Genomic DNA, 19,276 nt, shown 5'->3' on the forward strand with positions numbered 1-19,276 from the left:
CATCAGTTGTAGGTGTACGAGGTCTCTTTTTTATTGTTATTTTAAACACCTTGTACAAAGGTGGGCTGTCAGCAGCATAGTACGCTGCTCTTCAGCCGCGAGTGGTACAATATAAGAGATAAAGGAGGTACAGATAATACAATACAAATGGCGGGTAAAAACTGTAGTCACAGAGAACAATATACACGAAGCCGTTCACGCTGGACAAGAAAAAACACTAAAACCTGTTGACACGGCGCACAAAACACGGACGACTGCGACGGCACAGGTGAACGGTGGTAGCGTGACGGCGAAAGAACACTAAACACAAACACGAGACACTGGTGGCGATGATCTCCAGTGCGCAAATGTCCACTGAGCGTGTACGAGTCCGGAGACCTGCCAAGAGAGGAGGAGGTGGCTGGGAGAGGGAAAGGGGAGAGCAGAGATACCAAGGGCAGGGGAGATAGGGGGAAGGAAGGAAGGGAGGAAAGAGGAGGGGAAGCCCAGGGGAGAGGGGTGGAGGAGGGGGGATGGGGGGGGAAAGGAGACAGAAGAAAGGGAGGGTGCCCAAAAGAAAAAACACAGGAAGTGGGAGGGGAGGTTAAAGTTGCTAGGAGCGGTAGATGGAGGGGAGGAGGGCATCATCAGGGAGGGGGAGCTGGCGGAAGCCACCTTGGGAGAGGGTAAGGAGGGTGGAGAGATGGAGACCGGGTGGGACGTGGGAATACAGGCGCGGCAGCAGGCGGGGGTGGGAGAGGATGGGTGAGACTAGCAGGTGGGAAGGATCGAGTTTACGGGAGGTGTAGAGGATCTGTATCTCTTCTCCAGTGTCTTCGAACCGCAGCTACATTCTCAAACTTCCAGTACCACTTAATTATCTGTTTCCGCGCTTCAAAGCTCAAACACACATCCGCCACGTTGCAGTTACTTCCTTGCCACTGCTGCCACCTGTTGAAGAAACATAACATTACTTTCTCACAGATATTTAACCTTGTAGAACGGGAAATAAATTGTCTATGACAGTTCAAAGTGTTTATACATTTTTTGACACACCCTGTATTTTCCCTTTGTAGAGTTTTCCTGCGAGAAAAAAATTTCTTAAAGATTTGAATTTACGTTGAAAGTTTGTTGCAAGTCACTAAGTGCTCTCATTCTCGAGTACTTAATGAATAAAGTCTGGGCACTCCCACCCCAACTCCTTTGATATATTTATGGTTCTTACCCCCACAGCCATTGTCTCCTGACAGTGCCCCTAGTTTGGTAAAAATCGGCCCTGCGGTTTAGGCGGAGTTGAGGAACACACACACACACACACACACACACACACACACAAGCGCGCACACACTCCATACACTGTGGTAATATGTATGGATATATGTATGAGAGTATCGCGGGGTGCCTATCTCGCAGTCAATCAACCTCCGTAGCTCATGGTCAGTGTGGCTGCTTACCATGTGGAGGATCTGGCTTCGATTCCCGATACAGCCAGAAATTTTTCCTTGGCGCAAGCATTGGAACACGGTGCACAGCTTCGTGGTGACAGTTGAAGAACTACTTGACCGAGTGCAGCAGCACCCGACAAAGGCGGGTGTGCGGTGTGCCGCCGTGCCGCCTTCCATACCGCTTTCACATGATGCCATTGCCTGATGGGTGACCCAGCGGGCGGTCGTATTTACAAGGCTGCACACTATGTTCCTGATTTGATGAACGTTAGACCTCTATCACAGTTCGATTGCTCTGTTAATGTACTCGATCTTAATTCCACAGAAAATTTCTGAGACTATTTGCCATGGTAGGTGAAACGTGGCAGTCATCATCTTCGCAGATTAAACTGTGTGCCGGACCGAGACTAGAACTCGGGACCTTTGCCTTCCGCGGGCAAGTGCTTTAGCAACATAGCTACCCAAGCACGACTCACGCCCCGTCCTCACAGCATTACTTCTGCCAGTACCTCGTCTCCTACTTTACAAACTTTACAGAAGCTCTCCTAATCTGCCAGGAAGTTTCATATCAGCGCACACTCCGCTGCAGAGTGAAAATCTCATTCCGGAAACATCCCCCAAGCTGTGGCTAAGCCATGTCTCCGCAATATCCTTTCTTTCAGGAGTGCTAGTTCTGCAGGTTCGCAGGAGAGCTTCTGTAAAGTTTGGAAGGTAGGAGACGAGATACTGGCAGAAGTAATGCTGTGAGGACGGGGTCGTGCTTGGGTAGCTCAGTTGGTAGAGCACTTGCCCGCGAAAGGCAAAGGTCCCGAGTTCAAGTCTCGGTCTGGCACCCAGTTTAATCTGCCAGGAAGTTTCATATCAGCGCACACTCCGCTGCAGAGTGAAAATCTCATTCTGGAAACATCCCCCAGGCTGTGGCTAAGCCATGTCTCCGCAATATCCTTTCTTTCAGGAGTGCTAGTTCTGCAGATTCGCAGGAGAGCTTCTGTAAAGTTTGGAAGGTAGGAGATGAGATACTGGCAGAAGTAATGCTGTGAGGACGGGGCGTGAGTCGTGCTTGGGTCGCTCAGTTGGTAGAGCACTTGCCCGCGAAAAGCAAAGGTCCCGAGTTCGAGTCTCGGTCTGGCACACAGTTTTAATCTGCCACGAAGTTTCATATCAGCGCACACCCCGCTGCAGAGAGAAAATCTCATTCATCATCTTCGCAATTTGACAGCCCTCACCATCACCATCAATGAGAGGGTGCAGTTGGATATAGCATACCCGAAGAAACTTGTGGACTCTATTCCTCCCGAAATTGAGGCCGTATCAAGGCTAGGGACGGTGTTACGTGGTATTAATAGTATGTCTTTTGGGCGTGACTAATTTTTTGTCTGCTTTGTTTACCGGAAACTTCTTTTGATCCGACTAACTGTTCACAAAGTATGTGGGGTGTCCAAATTCAGCGATCCACCATACATCACAATTTCTTTTTTCATTGTAGTCGTGATTATTATTTGCCCCACCTTCCTCTTACTGTTTTTTTTCAGCTATGTTTTTTTTTTATTTGGGACAACACTATAGTTACATGTGAAACCTTCCCGTCTCCTCTATATCTCTTTTGTTAATGATAACCTTCCCTTTTACAATAACCTATGTAACCTTCCCTTAGGATTTCTTTCTCTTGCTTAATAATAACAAATGAAATCTTCCCTTTGAAATTTATTCTCTTTCTCAATCTTCGCATACAAATTTAATTGCTGCTTATTAAAAGTGATTTTCTGATTATTTCGACGAAACATAGAATGTGTCGTCGTCGTGGCCCTCAGTCGTTATCTGCAATAACTCAAAACTGTTCCTTACCTTTTTTTACTGATACTGGATCGCCATCTGACTGCTACATCGAACTGTGACATGAATATACTTACTCTGGTTTACTATACTCTATTAACTGCTGGTGGGCTGTCATAATAAGTGGCTGTATTTATTACCAAAGCTGACGTTATTCTTTATTAGCAAAGCTGACGTTATTCTTTAATTAATTTGACTGAAGTTACGTAATTCATAGTTACACTTTTTCTTGACAACAATAAAATTTTTGCAAAGTTTTACGTTGATGGTATTTGGTATGGATTATAATCAGTAATGCAACATTGCTGGCAAAAATTAATTATATTCTGAAAACGCTTCAAATATTTACTGTTGGTGATGAAATGATTTTACAAACGTTCAAATGGGACTTACTTTTTACAATAATCTTACAACTAGCATTGCGCAAACATACCTTCAGTAGTCTTGAGTTTCGCAAAGAAAATAATTCAATAATATTAGTTCCTCTTATGATAATAGTTAGTTGATGTCTCTGTACATCTGTTTATAATCTCTTGTAAATCATAGCTGGTGGCTGGCAGGCACACCGCTCCTCTCAACCTATCGCTTCAGACCTGCTACCGACCCGCTTCACATCTCGCTTACTACTGCCTTCCTACGAACGCTAAAGTGCGGTCTCTCCCGCCAACAATGCTTTCTGGTGCAGACAATCCCTGCTACCATTACAAAATGTATCAATGCGCGGTCTTTCCCGCTCTTTTCTTAAAATGTATCCATACGCGGTCTCTCCCGCCCTTTTTAAAATTATATCAATTTGCGGTCTCTCTTGCCAACAATATTTTCGTGCAAACATTCCCTGCAACCACAATTATCTCCAACATGACAAATATTAATTATTCCTACTTAATCCTGAGCAAACTTTTGCAAGCAATTAAAGGTCTTTACATGGATAGTCAGGCAGCAGTTAGAGTTGACGGTAAATTGAGTTCATGGTTCAGAGTAGTTTCAGGGGTAAGACAAGGCTGCAACCTGTCTCCACTGTTGTTCATATTATTTATGGATCATATGTTGAAAACAATAGACTGGCTGGGTGAGATTAAGATATGTGAACACAAAATAAGCAGTCTTGCATATGCGTATGACTTAGTAGTGATGACAGATTCGATTGAAAGTTTGCAAAGTAATTATTCAGAGCTAGATCAGAAATGTAAGGACTATGGTATGAAGATTAGCATCTCCAAAAAGAAAGTAATGTCAGTGGGAAAGAGATATAAACGGATTGAGTGCCAAATAGGAGGAACAAAGTTAGAACAGGTGGACGGTTTCAAGTACTTAGGATGCATATTCTCACAGGGTGGCAACATAGTGAAAGAACTGGAAGCGAGGTGTAGCAAAGCTAATGCAGTGAGCGCTCAGCTACGATCTACCCTCTTCTGCAAGAAGGAAGTCAGTACCAAGACTAAGTTATCTGTGCACCGTTCAATCTTTCGACCAACTTTGTTGTATGGGAGCCAAAGCTGGGTGGATTCAGGTTACCTTATCAACAAGGTTGAGGTTACGGATATGAAGGTAGCTAGGATGATTGCAGGTACTAGTAGATGAGAACAATGGCAGGAGGGTGTCCACACTGAGGAAATCAAAGAAAAACTGGGAATGAACTCTATAGATGTAGCAGTCAGGGCGAACAGGCTTAGATGGTGGGGTCATGTTACACGCATGGGAGAAGCAAGGTTACCCAAGAGACTCATGGGTTCAGCAGTAGAGGGTAGGAGGAGTCGGGGCAGACCAAGGAGAAGGTACCTGGATTCGGTTAAGAATGATTTTGAAGTAATGGGCTTAACATCAGAAGAGGCACCAATATTAGCACTGAATAGGGGATCATGGAGGAATTTTATCAGGGGGACTATGCTCTAGACTGAACGCTGAAAGGCATAATCAGTCTTAAATGATAATGATGATGATGATGATGACTTAATCCTATTAATAAAATATAAACATCTTTCATAAATTGTGATTTGACAATAGACAATAGAAATATACACGTCTTACACATGTGGTGCGGATACAAAGAAGAGCCCTCTCTCTTTTACACGGAGTAAAGTCATTAGAGTGCACTGTTTCTGTTGACGTTGCAGAAGAGATCCTGCAGAGCGGCGCCGCGCTGTGGTGGAGCCCAGACGGCCGCTACCTGCTGTTTGCCACGTTCGATGACTCCTCAGTGGGCGAGCTGCGGTACCCCTGGTACGGCTCTGGGACCGGGCACGTGGAACGGCCGCAATACCCGCAGCTCAGGAGCCTGCGGTACCCCAAGGTACTTTAATGATCATTCAATTCACAGTCTTAGTAGCAAATGTTCCTCTACTTCCTAGGCAGTAAGAAAGTCATGCCAGATTTATTGACTCGATAAATAAGGCAGAAGCGGAGTGTACACATACATCTACATACGAGGACGATAAATAGTTTGGACAAGAAGAGAATGGAAGCATTCGAAATGTGGTGCTACAGAAGAATGCTGAAGATTAGATGGGTAGATCACATAACTAATGAGGAACTATTGAATAGAATTGGGGAGAAGAGGAAATGAGTCTGGTAAATTTGCATGAAAGAATGGAACATATTTGTTTCGCCTTCATGGTTGGTAAGTTTGATTATTCCGAGGATCGTATAAAGAATTTCAAAAATGTAAAGCAAGGGGAAACTATAGCCGTAATTTTTCCCGAGGGCATAAGGAAAGGCAAACCTACGTTTCTAGCATTTGTAGACTTAGAGAAAGCTTTTGACAATGTTGACTGAAATACTCTCTTTCAAGTTCTAAGGGTGTCAGGGGTAAAACACAGGGAGCGAAAGGCTATTTACAATTTGTACAGAAACCAGATGGCAGTTATAAGAGTCGAGGGGCATGAAAGGGAAGCAGTGGTTGCAAGGGAGCGAGACATGGTTGTAGCCTCTCCCCGATGTTATTCAATCTGTATGTTGAGCAAGCAGTAAAGGAAACAAAAGAAAAGTTCGGAGTAGGTATTAAAATCCATGGAGAAGAAATAAAAACTTTGAGGTTCGCCGATGACATTGTAATAATGTCAGAGACAGCAAAGGACTTGGAAGAGCAGTTGAACGGAATGGACAGTGTCTTGAAAGGACGATATAAGATGAACATCAACAAAAGCAAAACGAGGATAATGGAATGTAGCAGAATTAAGTCGGGTGATGCTGAGGGAATTAGATTAGGAAATGAGACACTTAAAATAGTAAAGGAGTTTGCTATTTGGGGAGCAAAATAGCTGATGATGGTCGAAGTAGAGAGGATATAAAATGTAGACTGGCAATGGCAAGGAAAGCGTTTCTGAAGAAGAGAAATTTGTTAACATCGAGTATAGATTTAAGTGTCAGGAAGTCGTTTCTCAAAGTATTTGTATGGAGTGTAGCCATGTATGGAAGTGAAACATGGACGATAAATAGTTTGGACAAGAAGAGAATAGAAGCTTTCGAAATGTCGTGCTACAGAAGAATGCTGAAGATAAGACGGGTAGATCACATAACTAATGAGGATGTATGGAATAGAATTGGGGAGAAGAGGAATTTGTGGCACAACTTGACAAGAAGAAGGGACCGGTTGGTAGGACATGTTCTGAGGCATCAAGGGATCACAAATTTAGCATTGGAGGGCAGCGTGGAGGGTAAAAATCGTAGAGGGAGACCAAGAGATGAATACACTAAGCAGATTCAGAAGGACGTAGGTTGCAGTAAGTACTGGGAGATGAAGACGCTTGCACAGGATAGGGTAGCATGGAGAGCTGCATCAAACCAGTCTCAGAACTGAAGACCACAACAACAACAACAAATGTACAGTTGATCGGTGACAGCCTTCTTAATTGGTCAGTGTGTCGACTGCAACTGAAAATGAAGAGAACCGAGTTTCGTGCTGTTATCAAACATTTTCATTTGAATAGTTGGAATGCCGCATAAATCAAAACGGAACTGGATGAAGTTTACGAGGACTCTCCACCATCATTGAAAACCATTTAATTTTGGACTACTGAATTTAAAAGTGGTCCCACATGCACCAAAGACGAAGCGCGCTCCGGTCGTCCTATTGAGGTCACCACACAAAGGAAATGGTTGAATAAATCCATGACGTGGCAACGCAAGACGGCCGAGTAAAAATTCTTGAGTTGCTGAGACTGTAGTCACCTCAACTGAGGGAGTGCATAATATCCTACGCGAAGAATTGGCTATGAGGATGCTGTGTATGATGTAGGTGCCGCTGTCGCTCACAGTCGACCAAAAGCGCATCCAGCACAACATTTCAATACAGTGTTAGGGCCGTTTTGTAACTTGACGAAACCTGGATCCATCATTACATACCTGAGTTAAAACAGCCGTCAAAACAATGGACAAAGGCTGGTGAAAGTGCACCGAAGAAGACCATTCTGTCAGCTGGTGAGGTGATGGGTACTGTTTTTTGTGATTCTCAAGGAAAAATTCCTCACAGGTTACTTGGAAGTGGGCAGAACCCTAACTGGACACTATTATGCTTTATTGTTGGGTCATCTGAAACTTGCGTTGGCTGAAAAAAGACGAAGGTTGGCACGCAAAAAAGTACTCTTTCACCTGGACAATCCACCAGCCCACACACCAGTGATAACAAGGGCGAAAGTGCATGAATTGGTTCCTCAAGCATCCTACACTACTGGCCATTAAAATTGCTACACCAAGAAGAAATGCAGATGATAAACGGGTATTCAGTGGACAAATATATTATACTAGAACTGACATGTATTACATTTTCACGCAACTTGGGTGCATAGATCCTGAGAAAACAGTACCCAGAACAACCACCTCTGTCCAAAATAACGGCCTTGATACGCCTGGGCACTGAGTCAAACAGAGCTTGGATGGCGTGTACAGGTACAGCTGCCCATGCAGCTTCAACACGATACCACAGTTCATCAAGAGTAGTGACTGGCGTATTGTGACAAGCCAGTTGCTCGGCCACCATTGACCAGATGTTTCCAACTGGTGAGAGATCTGGAGAATGTGCTGGCCAGGGCAGCAGTCGAACATTTTCTGTATCCAGAAAGGCCCGTACAGGACCTGCAACATGCGGTCGTGCATTATCCTGCTGAAATGTAGGGTTGTTGTCTTGCAAACATCCCCATCTGTTGACTCAGGGATCGAGACGTGGCTGCTCGATCCGTTACAGCCATGCGGATAAGATGCCTGTCATCTCGACTGCTAGTGATAGGAGGCCGTTGGGATCCAGCACGGCGTTCCGTATCACCCTCCTGAACCCACCGATTCCATAGTCTGCTAACAGTCATTGGATCTCGACCAACGCGAGAAGCAATGTCGCGATACGATAAACCGCAATCGCGATATGCTACAATCCGACCTTTATCAAACTCGGAAACGTGCTGATACGCATTTCTCCTCCTTACACAAGGCATCCCAACAACGTTTCACCAGGCAACGCCGGTCAACTGCTGTTTGTGTATGAGAAATCGGTTGGAAACTTTCGTCGTTTCAGCACGTTGTAGGTGTCGCCACCGGCGCCAACCTTGTGTGAATGCTCTGAAAAGCTAATCATTTGCATATCACAGCATCTTCTTCCTCTCGGTTAAATTTCGCGTCTGTAGCACGTCATCTTCGTGCTGTAGCAATTTTAATGGCCAGTAGTGTATTAGCCCAAAGTGACTTTTCCCTGTTCCCTAACTTGAAACTTTGGTTTGTTGGGAAAAAGCTTTCAGCAACTGAGCAAGTATAGTTGCAGTCAACGAGTATTGCAGAGTTTGATAGAACCTACTCTTCCGATGGTAAGAAAAAGCTGGAGGATCGCTCGACCAGCTGTATGTCCCTCAAAGGAAACTATGTGGAGAAGTAAGATTGATTGTTTATAACGCAAACATTTTTTTCTTGCCTCTTATTTTGCCAGACTCCTTAAAACCAACTCCTACATCCTCCGCAAGCCATCGCGTGGTGCATTGCATAAGGTACCGTGCACCACTAACAGTTATTTCCCTTCCTCTTCCACTCGCAAACAGAGCGAGGGGATAAGCTCTCAGACGATCCGTAGTTTTTCTTATCTTGTTTTCGTGGTCCTTACGCGAATTGTACGTTAGCGGCACTAGAACCGTTCTGCAGCCAGACGCAAATGCCGGTTCTCTAAATTTTCTCAGTAGCATTTCGCGAAAAGAACGTTGTCTGTCTTCCAGGGATTACCATTTGAGTTCCCGAAGCATCTATATATACTCGCCTGTTGTTCAAACTAAAAGCAGTATGCCTCTAAACTGCTTCGACGTTGCGGCGGCGCGGTTCCTTTCGTCCGTTACCTGTGAACTCATTGCAGAAGATCACCGGTAGGAAAGCCAAGCAGAAACCTACTGTACTGCAACTCGCACCAGGCTGCATCGGGAAAAGGTCTTAATTTTGAATGAAAGGTGGAAATACTGGAGAAACTTCGGTATATTCTGAACCTTGATAATGTGCACTTTCACTGCCGCGCCCGTATTAATCTTAACACAGTTGTGCACCAACCCTTTTATTCAAGTTAACAAGTTTATGGAACAGGTACTAAGCACGGATTATTCTTAAATGAAAATGCTCTCCATACTATTAACTTTATCGGTGTCTAATGCACTCCAGTTTTTAGTCACCGATCTGCTCAATATACCACGCAGAATTACTGTCTTTTGTCATACACAAAATTACTTAAAAACTCAAAAAAACACACAGGAATAAATATGCCTTGGCTTTAAAACACTTTTGAAACATGTAGCACAACTAAAACCGGGAAATTATAACTTCCTTCGGAGCTCATACTACACACGACGGTACCATTCAAAGGCTGTCTCCGACTACTTAAGACAGCTGTAAGCATTCCATATCTCCAAGAGAAAAGACGCGCGAAGAATACTCCGTTCTGATTGGTCAGTTTTCTATATGGACAACAGGAAAACATTAGTCTCCCGCGTTAGTCCGCGCTTTTCATGACTAACCAATCAACAAATAACACGCTTTCGAACTGTACTTTTTCCTGAAATAAATATTTAACATTCTGATATTTTGTTTATACTTTACGTTATTAACTATTTTCATTTCTCACACTAGTTCGTACAGCGTTCATCAGTAGAACAATGATCTACATATTTACTTTAGACCAAATTCACCCATCATTCACATTACTTAAAGCATATACAAAACTGTACAGACAAAAACAAACAAAAAAGCCTTCAAGAAATAAGCAGAACAATTCACAAAAACATTCTCTTGACCTGTTTTTGAATGTCTTTGTGCACTACTGTCCTCTAGTAGATGAAAACTAGAACACAGGCTCTAGACAGGAGTCATACAAGGCGCCACGCCTCAGCGCCTTCCTTTAATCAGACTTGATGCAGAGCCCAAACACTCCGTCAGTACTAAAAAATGGGTCGCACTAGTGTTCTATATGCGGTCTCCTTTATGGACGAGTTACAGTTCCCTAGAATTCTCCCAGTAAACGGAAATCGACCATTCGCCTTCCCTACCACCGACCTTACGTGCTCGTTCCACTTTCCATCGCTTTGCAACGTTACGCCTGTGACTGTGTAAAACAGTACACCAATAATACAGCGTTCGTAAATTACCGGACTGTTTTTTCTACTCACCTGTATTAACTTACATTTTTCCATACTTAGAGCAAGCTGCCATTCATAACAACACAAACAGAAATTTTGCCCAAGTCATCATGTACCTTCCTACAGTCACCCAACGACGACACTTCCCCGTACCATATAGTATCATCAGCGAACTGTCGCAAATTGTTTCTCACCCTATCCGTCAGATCGTTTAAGTATACAGAGACATTTCCCTGGGCACTCCTGACGTTGCCCTAGTTTCTGGTGAACACTCGCATTCCAGGACAATGTACGTGGTTCTATTACTTAAAAAGTCTTCGAGCCACTCACACATTTGGTGACCCATTCCGTATTCTGAGTCCTTTGTTAAGTTTTCGGCTTAGAGGAAGAACACTAAAAATAGGATATGATGAAAAGAAAGCACTCGTTATCACAAATGATCCAAAGACGATAGTATGATGAATACATCTGTATACATAAAGTGAAATAAATGTGGGCTGGTGTATGAAATTGGGCCCCTCGACCCAGACATCTTGGTTGTGGTGACAGACTGATCTGTAGCGTATCCAGAGGTCTAGGGTAGGTTGACATAGGTCGAACAATCCCCGTCCCCCAGGAACTGCAAATCAATCGCTGCAATTCTCAATAGCAACCAGCACCAGTCGACGAACGAGGCGCGAAAATGAGAGGCACTTTACAAGTGTTCCTACTCCGTATGAGAGCTGAATTTGGTATTGTCTGCTGCTCGTTACGATAAAGTGCATTGCATCACACTGCGGCACCTTACAGGAACAGCAAAAGAAGTTTTCCTCATACTGCGAAATCACAGTTAGAAGACAGGATAATTCCCTGAACCGTGAATGGAGGCCATCTTAAAACCTCTTTTGAAACCCAGAAAGGTCCTTACCCGTCCAAGTGGATATTGCACTGTTTGCCTCATTGGCTTCGTAGGAAATACTTCGTGGACCTGATGGTAAACCCCCGTTTCGTCGTGATTCTCGACTCCAGACAGCTCATTGGCCGCTTGAAGTTTGAGCTCCGGAGGTATCATTCCACTACTTGCCTTTCTAGAGACGGCTGTTCACCTGGTTCCCTTACTAAAGCAACGATTCTTACGTGTCAGGTCGTCCCTGGGAAGGCGAATATTCTTGGACAACTTCAATAACAGGGCTTCCAAAGACATTCCTGCTACTATAAGCGGCCCTTTTTTTCTCACTACTATTTCCCGTACCAAATTGTGTTAAGTGCTGTCCCACAGGCGTGAACAGAAGAGTGACTCTGAAGGGATCACTCTGAGCCTTACCATGTTCTCTAACAGCACGATGAGGAAACTAGGCTCGCCACAGAAGCGTATCGGTGCAGTTCCATTACCAGTCTCTGTGCTGAGGCTGGTAAGCCGCCACTATCCATCCGACGGCAATGCGGCAAGCAGAAACAACCTTTAAATACTTTTGAAAAAAAAAATCATGATATGCCGAAATTGTTAAAACTACCATTTTCGATAAAACAGCAGATCATCATCAGATATAAAAAGTGTCATTAATTACAGAATATTCTTTCATGATTGAACATATATCCTGTAAGTAGGATCTAAGGATGGTCTGTTGTTTGAATGGAGCTGATAGTTTTAGTAAAGTTACATACTGCAGTTGTGCCAAAACATGATTTTTCAAAAATATTGGTTTTTGGTGGATACGATCCCCAGACACTTGGTTGAGACAGCATCCAAATGACCATTTTAAATTCTCCCAAAGGAAGATCTTGTAGCACAATATATCGACCGGATTCCAATCATTGCGCAGGCTACCATCCTGTATTCAGGCTACCATCCTATATTCTCAAGAGAGCCCAAGTTACTTTCAACCTCCTGAAGTACAAAATGACAAGCGCACCGAAACACATATCTGAATTAATATCATATATAATATCGGTACAGTGAATCCGTGCTGATTTCCAACTATTCGTTTACTCAGAGGGACCATCTTGGCTGATCATTTGTTTTGTCCTAATTATATCCTCAAGATACGTGTCCAAAAATATTCATCTATATTGCGGAGCTGCATACGATCTTTAAAACCACAAAATTTCCTATTACCTCCAATTTCCTGCGTGTACTACTAACCATCCAGTGCGTGTATACAATTGCTAAACCTGTCATCCGTAAAGGAAACTGCCCTTCAGGTGATATTCTTCTGGATGCCAGGCCATATTGGAATTGGGGAAGAAGAATTAGCAGATAGAGTAGCCCAGTATTTATAGTAACGCAGAATGGCATTACCTGGCGATCAGTTTTATCGCTGTTAAAGCTCAGGGTTTTTGGAACAAAGGGGTCTGGAAGGGAGAGATATGCTAAGAGTGCACTTAACACACTTCCAAATAGAGAACATTTGATTGACTGCTTACTTTTCTGGCCAAACGACCAACCAGCGTGAGCTGTTCGCACAAGAAAGGGTAGTCCATAGTTTGGCCATGGACTTCCCGTCTATGTTACGTGACGAGGAGCAATTTGTGGCCACCCGTCTGGATAGCCGTGCATGTTAAAGTGATACTTCCAGGAGAGGGAGGTACGCCGGCCCCGAATCGAATCCTCCTGGCGGATTAACGAGGGACGGCATGCCGGCGAGCCTGGATGTAGTTTTTCGGCAGTTTCTCACATCCCACCAGGTGAATACTGTGCTGGTACCCAAGTCTCGTCTCAGTTCCACGATTCGCAAACATTTCGCTCACTTTCGCATGAGTAACACTATATGCAGAGGGTAATAGTGTGGCAACAGGAAGAGCATCCGGCCATCCCTTAAATTAACCAAACTAAATCCGTTAATAACCATGCCGACCCTGCGCCGATGTGGGACAAAGCTGCAAGAAAAAGAATGCACAATATGTGACGCATTTACAAAATATTTGTTTGCCTTCCCCGTTTTCACAGAGGCTATTGGTAACACACAGAATGGCATTCAAAGTTGGTTCAACCAGCCAATCCTTTTTATTTGTCTGTGCCCTTTCTCTTTCATTTAATGTTATTTAATAGGGGATGCATGTAAAATTGGTCAAAAATGTTGAAATTTTTTTGCTATCATATAGTTTTGTAGCATATTGGAAATATTATCTCCGATTTTCAAACTTTAATTCGTGCTACAAGTTATATAAAAGCCATCTTGTTGGAACCAATAAGCAGTGCCACGTCCCCCTTTCTACACGATTCTGTCCTTGCTTGCGATATTTTAATATTTTGTGCCAACACCTGTATAGCATAGAAGGCTTTGAGCCCATTTACGATGTGATTAAATAAAATTTACTAAGGAAATGCACGCACGTTGGAACACAAAACAAGAACAAAATCTTTCATAACCTCATTTAGAGCAGACGCCCATAGACAACATTTTGCTCATCTACTATTCTCAAAATTTCCTCATATGATGCTTCCCTGGTTTTCATTGATGGTACCAGTGGAAGAATCAGGACCCATATGAGATTAGGATTTGATGTAGATTGCTTCACTGAAAACCTATTGAAGAAGGTTGATGGTGTGTGTATTGCTAATTTTGAAATTCCAGTAAAGGATTTTGTCAACAGGGTACGCCAAAAGGATCAGACTAGAAGAAAAGAGCTACATAAAAACCAAAAATACCAACTGTATGGTTGTGGCCAACATTAAGGTACAGGGTGATAATTATTGAACTGTATGAAATAGAAAACAGCCATGACTTCTGAACGGTTGGCCGTGGGGCATGATGGGAATTACTGTGCGCATTATGTTTTGGTTTACCGACGAAGCCCACTTTTATTTGTATGGGTTTGTCACTAAGTAAAATTCGCGCAATAGGGGGACCGAGAATCCGTATTTCACGATCAAGAAGTCTCTTCACCCTCAGCGGTTGACTGTGTCGTATGCAGCGTCCGGTCAGGGAATAATCGATGCGATATTCCTTGATGGTATGGCGACTACCGAACGGTACGTGAAGGTTTTGGAAGATGATTTCTTCCCCTTTATCCAAAGTGACCCTGATTTTGACAAGATGTGGTTCATGCAAGACGGAGCTCGACCCCATCGAAGCAGGAGAGTGTTTGATGTTCTGCAAGAGCACTCTGGGGACCGCATTCTGGCTCTGGGATACCCACAGGCCGCTGGTATGGGCCTCTATTAGCTACCATATTCACCGGATCTGAACACATGCGACTCCTTTTTGTGGAGCTGTATCAAATACAACGTGTACAGCAATAACCCCAAAACCATTGCTGAGCTGAAAACAGCATCGATGTTCCGACACTTCAGCGAGTCATGCAGAATTTCGCTATTCATCTGCACCACGTCAAATGGTTCAAATGGCTCTGAGCACTACGGGACTCAACATCTGAGGTCATCAGTCCCCTAGAACTTAGAACTACTTAAACCTAACCTAAGGACATCATACACATCCATTCCCGAGGCAGGGTTCGAACCTGCGACCGTAGCAGTCACGCGGTTCCGGACTGAAACGCATAGAGCCGCATGGCCACCGCGGCCGGCTGCACCACATCATCGCCAAGGGCGGCACGCATGCCAAACATGTCATAACTAAATACGAATATTTGCAGAGACGTTTACATGTTGAATACAGTGTGTGCACGCCGTAGTTTGTAAATAATTTACGTTTTTTCGTATAGTTCAATAATTGTCACTCTATACTTGTTTCTGGCATAAATGCTAATAAAATCTATTTTCTGCTTTTCCGCGACTTTCATTTTTCGTTGTATAAGGAATGTTTTCTGCTGAACCATTGCAGGTAAAAATGTGAAATTTGCTATAGAATTTGTACACACCTTAACACAACTTCCTGTGGTATAAAATTCTTATAAGTGCATTACTGTCAAATTTATTTAAATTTTTGTGAAGTATAAATTGCTATGTATTATACGGACAAACTTTTAAAAAAATGTTCCGAGAGTTCTAAGACTGACATTAAAAACTGGTGCACACTTTTGCTTATCTAATTACTAAGAATAACCTATCACATTTTGAAAGTGATAAGTAAAGTAACCTTTGAGAAACTTTTCCTCATTTGATAGTATGTATTCTAAAAATATTCAACAACGTACTGATCGAATTATTTGGCAAAAAATTGAAAAAATTCACATTGTAGCCAACAACATAATGACAACAAGTGCAAAATTTGGTTCAATCATGTCTCAGACAGTAAAAGTGCATTAGCTTATATGTACATGTGTATTTTCTCATATGTGTCCCCTTAATTTATGCCTGTTTTCGATCAAATTTAATTTTGTGATCATGTGCTAACTCATACTGAGATCTAATGACCTCATATCTCATCCACCAGTCTAGTTTGACGCCCTTGGGAGCATGAATATCTGTGGTTCATTCAACATTAAGATAGTAATCACAGTTTCTATGTCTTAGGTTGGTACACGGAATCCGGTGGTAACATTGAGAGTGGTGGACCTGCAAGAAACGGCTATGACCACGACATCGACGATATGGCCTGCTTCTGCCATAAAGAATGTGCGGCCACCTTCCCAACTACCTACGTAAGTACATTACAGACTATTAAACCAGTATGCTATGGCTGACGTGACGAGTAAAATGGAAGACGCTTTCCTAATTCCGGTTACTTGGATGAAATTACAAAACATTTTCTTCAAAATACAATGGTGAGCCAAAACACTGTGACAGCTATCCACTGCGAGATTGAATGATGGCGTTACTGGCACGTGGCGTATCCGGTGTTAATAGTAGCAGAAATTAATGGGGGATCATTCCAGCGACGATGCAGGCCACAAAACGTAAATCCTCTGACACAGCCGACTTTGACAAAGTTCAGGTTGTTTGGTCAGCGTCTAGCAGCGAGCATCTCGGAAACGACAAGGATGATTGGCTATTCGAGTGCTATAGTCATGAGCATCTATGGAAAGTGGATGAAGCAATGTGAAACCCCGAATAAGCAACAAGGTTCGAAGTCCACATCTCATCACAGAATGTAGAGGTCGAAGGCCTGTCTACTCTGTCCAGCAGGATAGGTGGCGATCTGTGGCAGATCTAATGACAGAACACAATGCTTATGCAGACGCAAGTTTTTCGGAGTACACCATTCAGCGCACATGGTCGAACATGGGACTCTGCAGCAGGCTACCCCTACGTGTTCCCACAGGATAAAAAATAAATAAAAAGAAGACTTTACAAGCTAAGACGGCACATCGTACATACGACAAGGATCAGTAATCACATATGAACCGGGGGTCGCAAATGCCATCCGGGGCTACCAAATGGCGTTGCAATTATTTCGTCATGCGCCACTAGTGGACGACCACCACAGGATATTGCGGCGGCGCGGTTCTTTCCGACCCTTTACGACGGACCTGCACCTACCTGTGAACATTGTCTCAGCAGATCATTAGTAGGAAAGCCGAGTGAAACCTACTGTACTTCGACGTGAACCAGGCTGCAATTTAAGTCACTAATCTACGTTTCGGGAGAAAGTTTCCACACAAATGAAAGTTTGGAAATTTTGTCCTCAATTAGTATATTCTGAAACTTAGGTGAACAAGTATCACTGCCAAGCCCGTGCTAGTCTTAACACAGTCACTCACAATCCCTTTCACTCACGTTAGTAAGTTTATGGTGTTGCATTTCCCGAAAACGTAATAGCTACAAAAATATTGATTGTTTTAGATCGATAATGCTCGCCAAATATTAAGTCTGTCTGTACCAAATGCAGTCACAGTTTTTTAGCCACCGACTTGCTCAATACGCCACGCGGAATATATCTCTTTTCTCCTCACAAAATTCACTTAAAAATTCCGAAATTTCTACACGCCCATCGGAATAATTATGCCGTCACTTTACCACACTTTTGATGTATGAAACACTGCTAGATCCGGCAACTTATCATTTCCATCGGAACTACTACTACACACGTCCGAACTGTTTCATGGCTAGGCTCCCACCCTTCTCTGGAATACTCTAAGTCTTCCCTACCAGCAGAGAAAGGCGCGCGAAGAATATTGCTTTACCATTGGTCAGTTTACTCAACAGCCAATAGCAAAACAACATTCTCCCGCGTCAATCCGCGATTTTCATCAAAAACCAGTCGCAAATTAGTAAACCTAACGACTGCACTTTTTACCAACGTAATTTTCTAATATGCTGCAGTTTTGCTTATGCATAAAGTTATTTACTATTGTTATTTATATCTGAAATAACTTTCCCTTTACCATAAATTTACTTTACAAATCTGTTCTACAAAAATCCCCTTTGTCCATATCCATACTTCGAAATGTTCCCACACTAAATCCCACTACATAACTCGTTAAACAATTCTCTCCATATTAACCTTAAACCACACTTACGCATCATTCATACTGCTAAAACACATTTATAACATTTTACATACACAGAAAGAAATAATAACACATTATGAAAATACTAGAACAGTTTATGAAAAACATTCTATTACTTTAGTGCACTCTAGTGGGCACAATCGAAACTAAAATCACAGCGCTCTATTCAATATTGTCCTCTATCGGCTGATACATAAACCACGTGCGCGTCCAGTCTCGCGTCACCATCTGTCACTCTCCAGCTCTGAGACACATTTCCCACTTAACCGCCTCCAAGGCAGGATCGTTATACGGCGCTACGCCTCAATATGCTCAAAGTTTTGTCTAGATGCATCGAGATACTCCAGACATCGACGCTGCATTGAACAGCGCACCCTCTCAAAGATACCTGGTGTATCTCGAAGATATTCTGCTGCCGCAACAAGCCTGCCCACGTGATCCTCCATCAATAAAACAGATTTTTCATACACAAGGCCCTTCAGATACCCTCACAGGAAAAAAAGTCGATCGGTGACAGATTGAGTCATGGTGGTGGCCATGCGACTGGTCCACCGCGACCAATCCAGCGCCCGGGAAAGGTTGCGTGCAGATGTGCCCTCACCAGTCTGCTGACATCGCAAAACCTCCCACAGGAATTCGAGATGCGTGCAACCATCAAGTTGATCCGGAAGAATGTACTGCTCAATTAAACGCAAAACCCTCTCGTGACTGTACGCCCTCTCGTTGCATTTGCGACCCCCGGTTCCTATGTGATTGCTGATCCTTGTTGTATGACCGATGTGACATGCCAGTTTGTAAACGCTGTTTTGAATCACCCTGACCCAACGACATTGTCAGTAACGATTGCTGTGGGCACGTTACAGCAAACACTGGGCCGTGAAGCGATGGAAACTTGTCGCCAGTTCGGATGATTCATGTTCCTCGTTACACCAAGTCTAAGGTCGTGGTCAGCTACCCCACCATCCAGGCGAACGGCTACGCACAGATGCAGGATGGTGGGGGCAGTATTATGCCCCGCGAGACTTTCACCTGAACTCCCACTGAACCTGATGATATAATCGAATGCACCATAACAGCTGTGGACTATGCGCATTATTT

General features: G+C 43.5%; 1 protein-coding gene across 1 annotated transcript in view; it reads left to right on the forward strand.

Moving 5' to 3' along the window:
• The window catches only part of LOC126092476 (inactive dipeptidyl peptidase 10-like), a 623,654-nt gene that overhangs the window by 494,349 nt on the left and 110,029 nt on the right, over positions 1 to 19,276 (forward strand). Inside the window, exons 7-8 of the mRNA XM_049908091.1 lie at positions 5,372 to 5,547; positions 16,242 to 16,369. Of these exons, the coding sequence (XP_049764048.1) occupies positions 5,372 to 5,547; positions 16,242 to 16,369 (304 nt within the window). The remainder of the gene's footprint in view (positions 1 to 5,371; positions 5,548 to 16,241; positions 16,370 to 19,276) is intronic.

The sequence above is a fragment of the Schistocerca cancellata genome, chromosome 7 (assembly GCF_023864275.1).
Source record: "Schistocerca cancellata isolate TAMUIC-IGC-003103 chromosome 7, iqSchCanc2.1, whole genome shotgun sequence".
NCBI classification, from domain to species: Eukaryota; Metazoa; Arthropoda; class Insecta; order Orthoptera; family Acrididae; genus Schistocerca; species Schistocerca cancellata.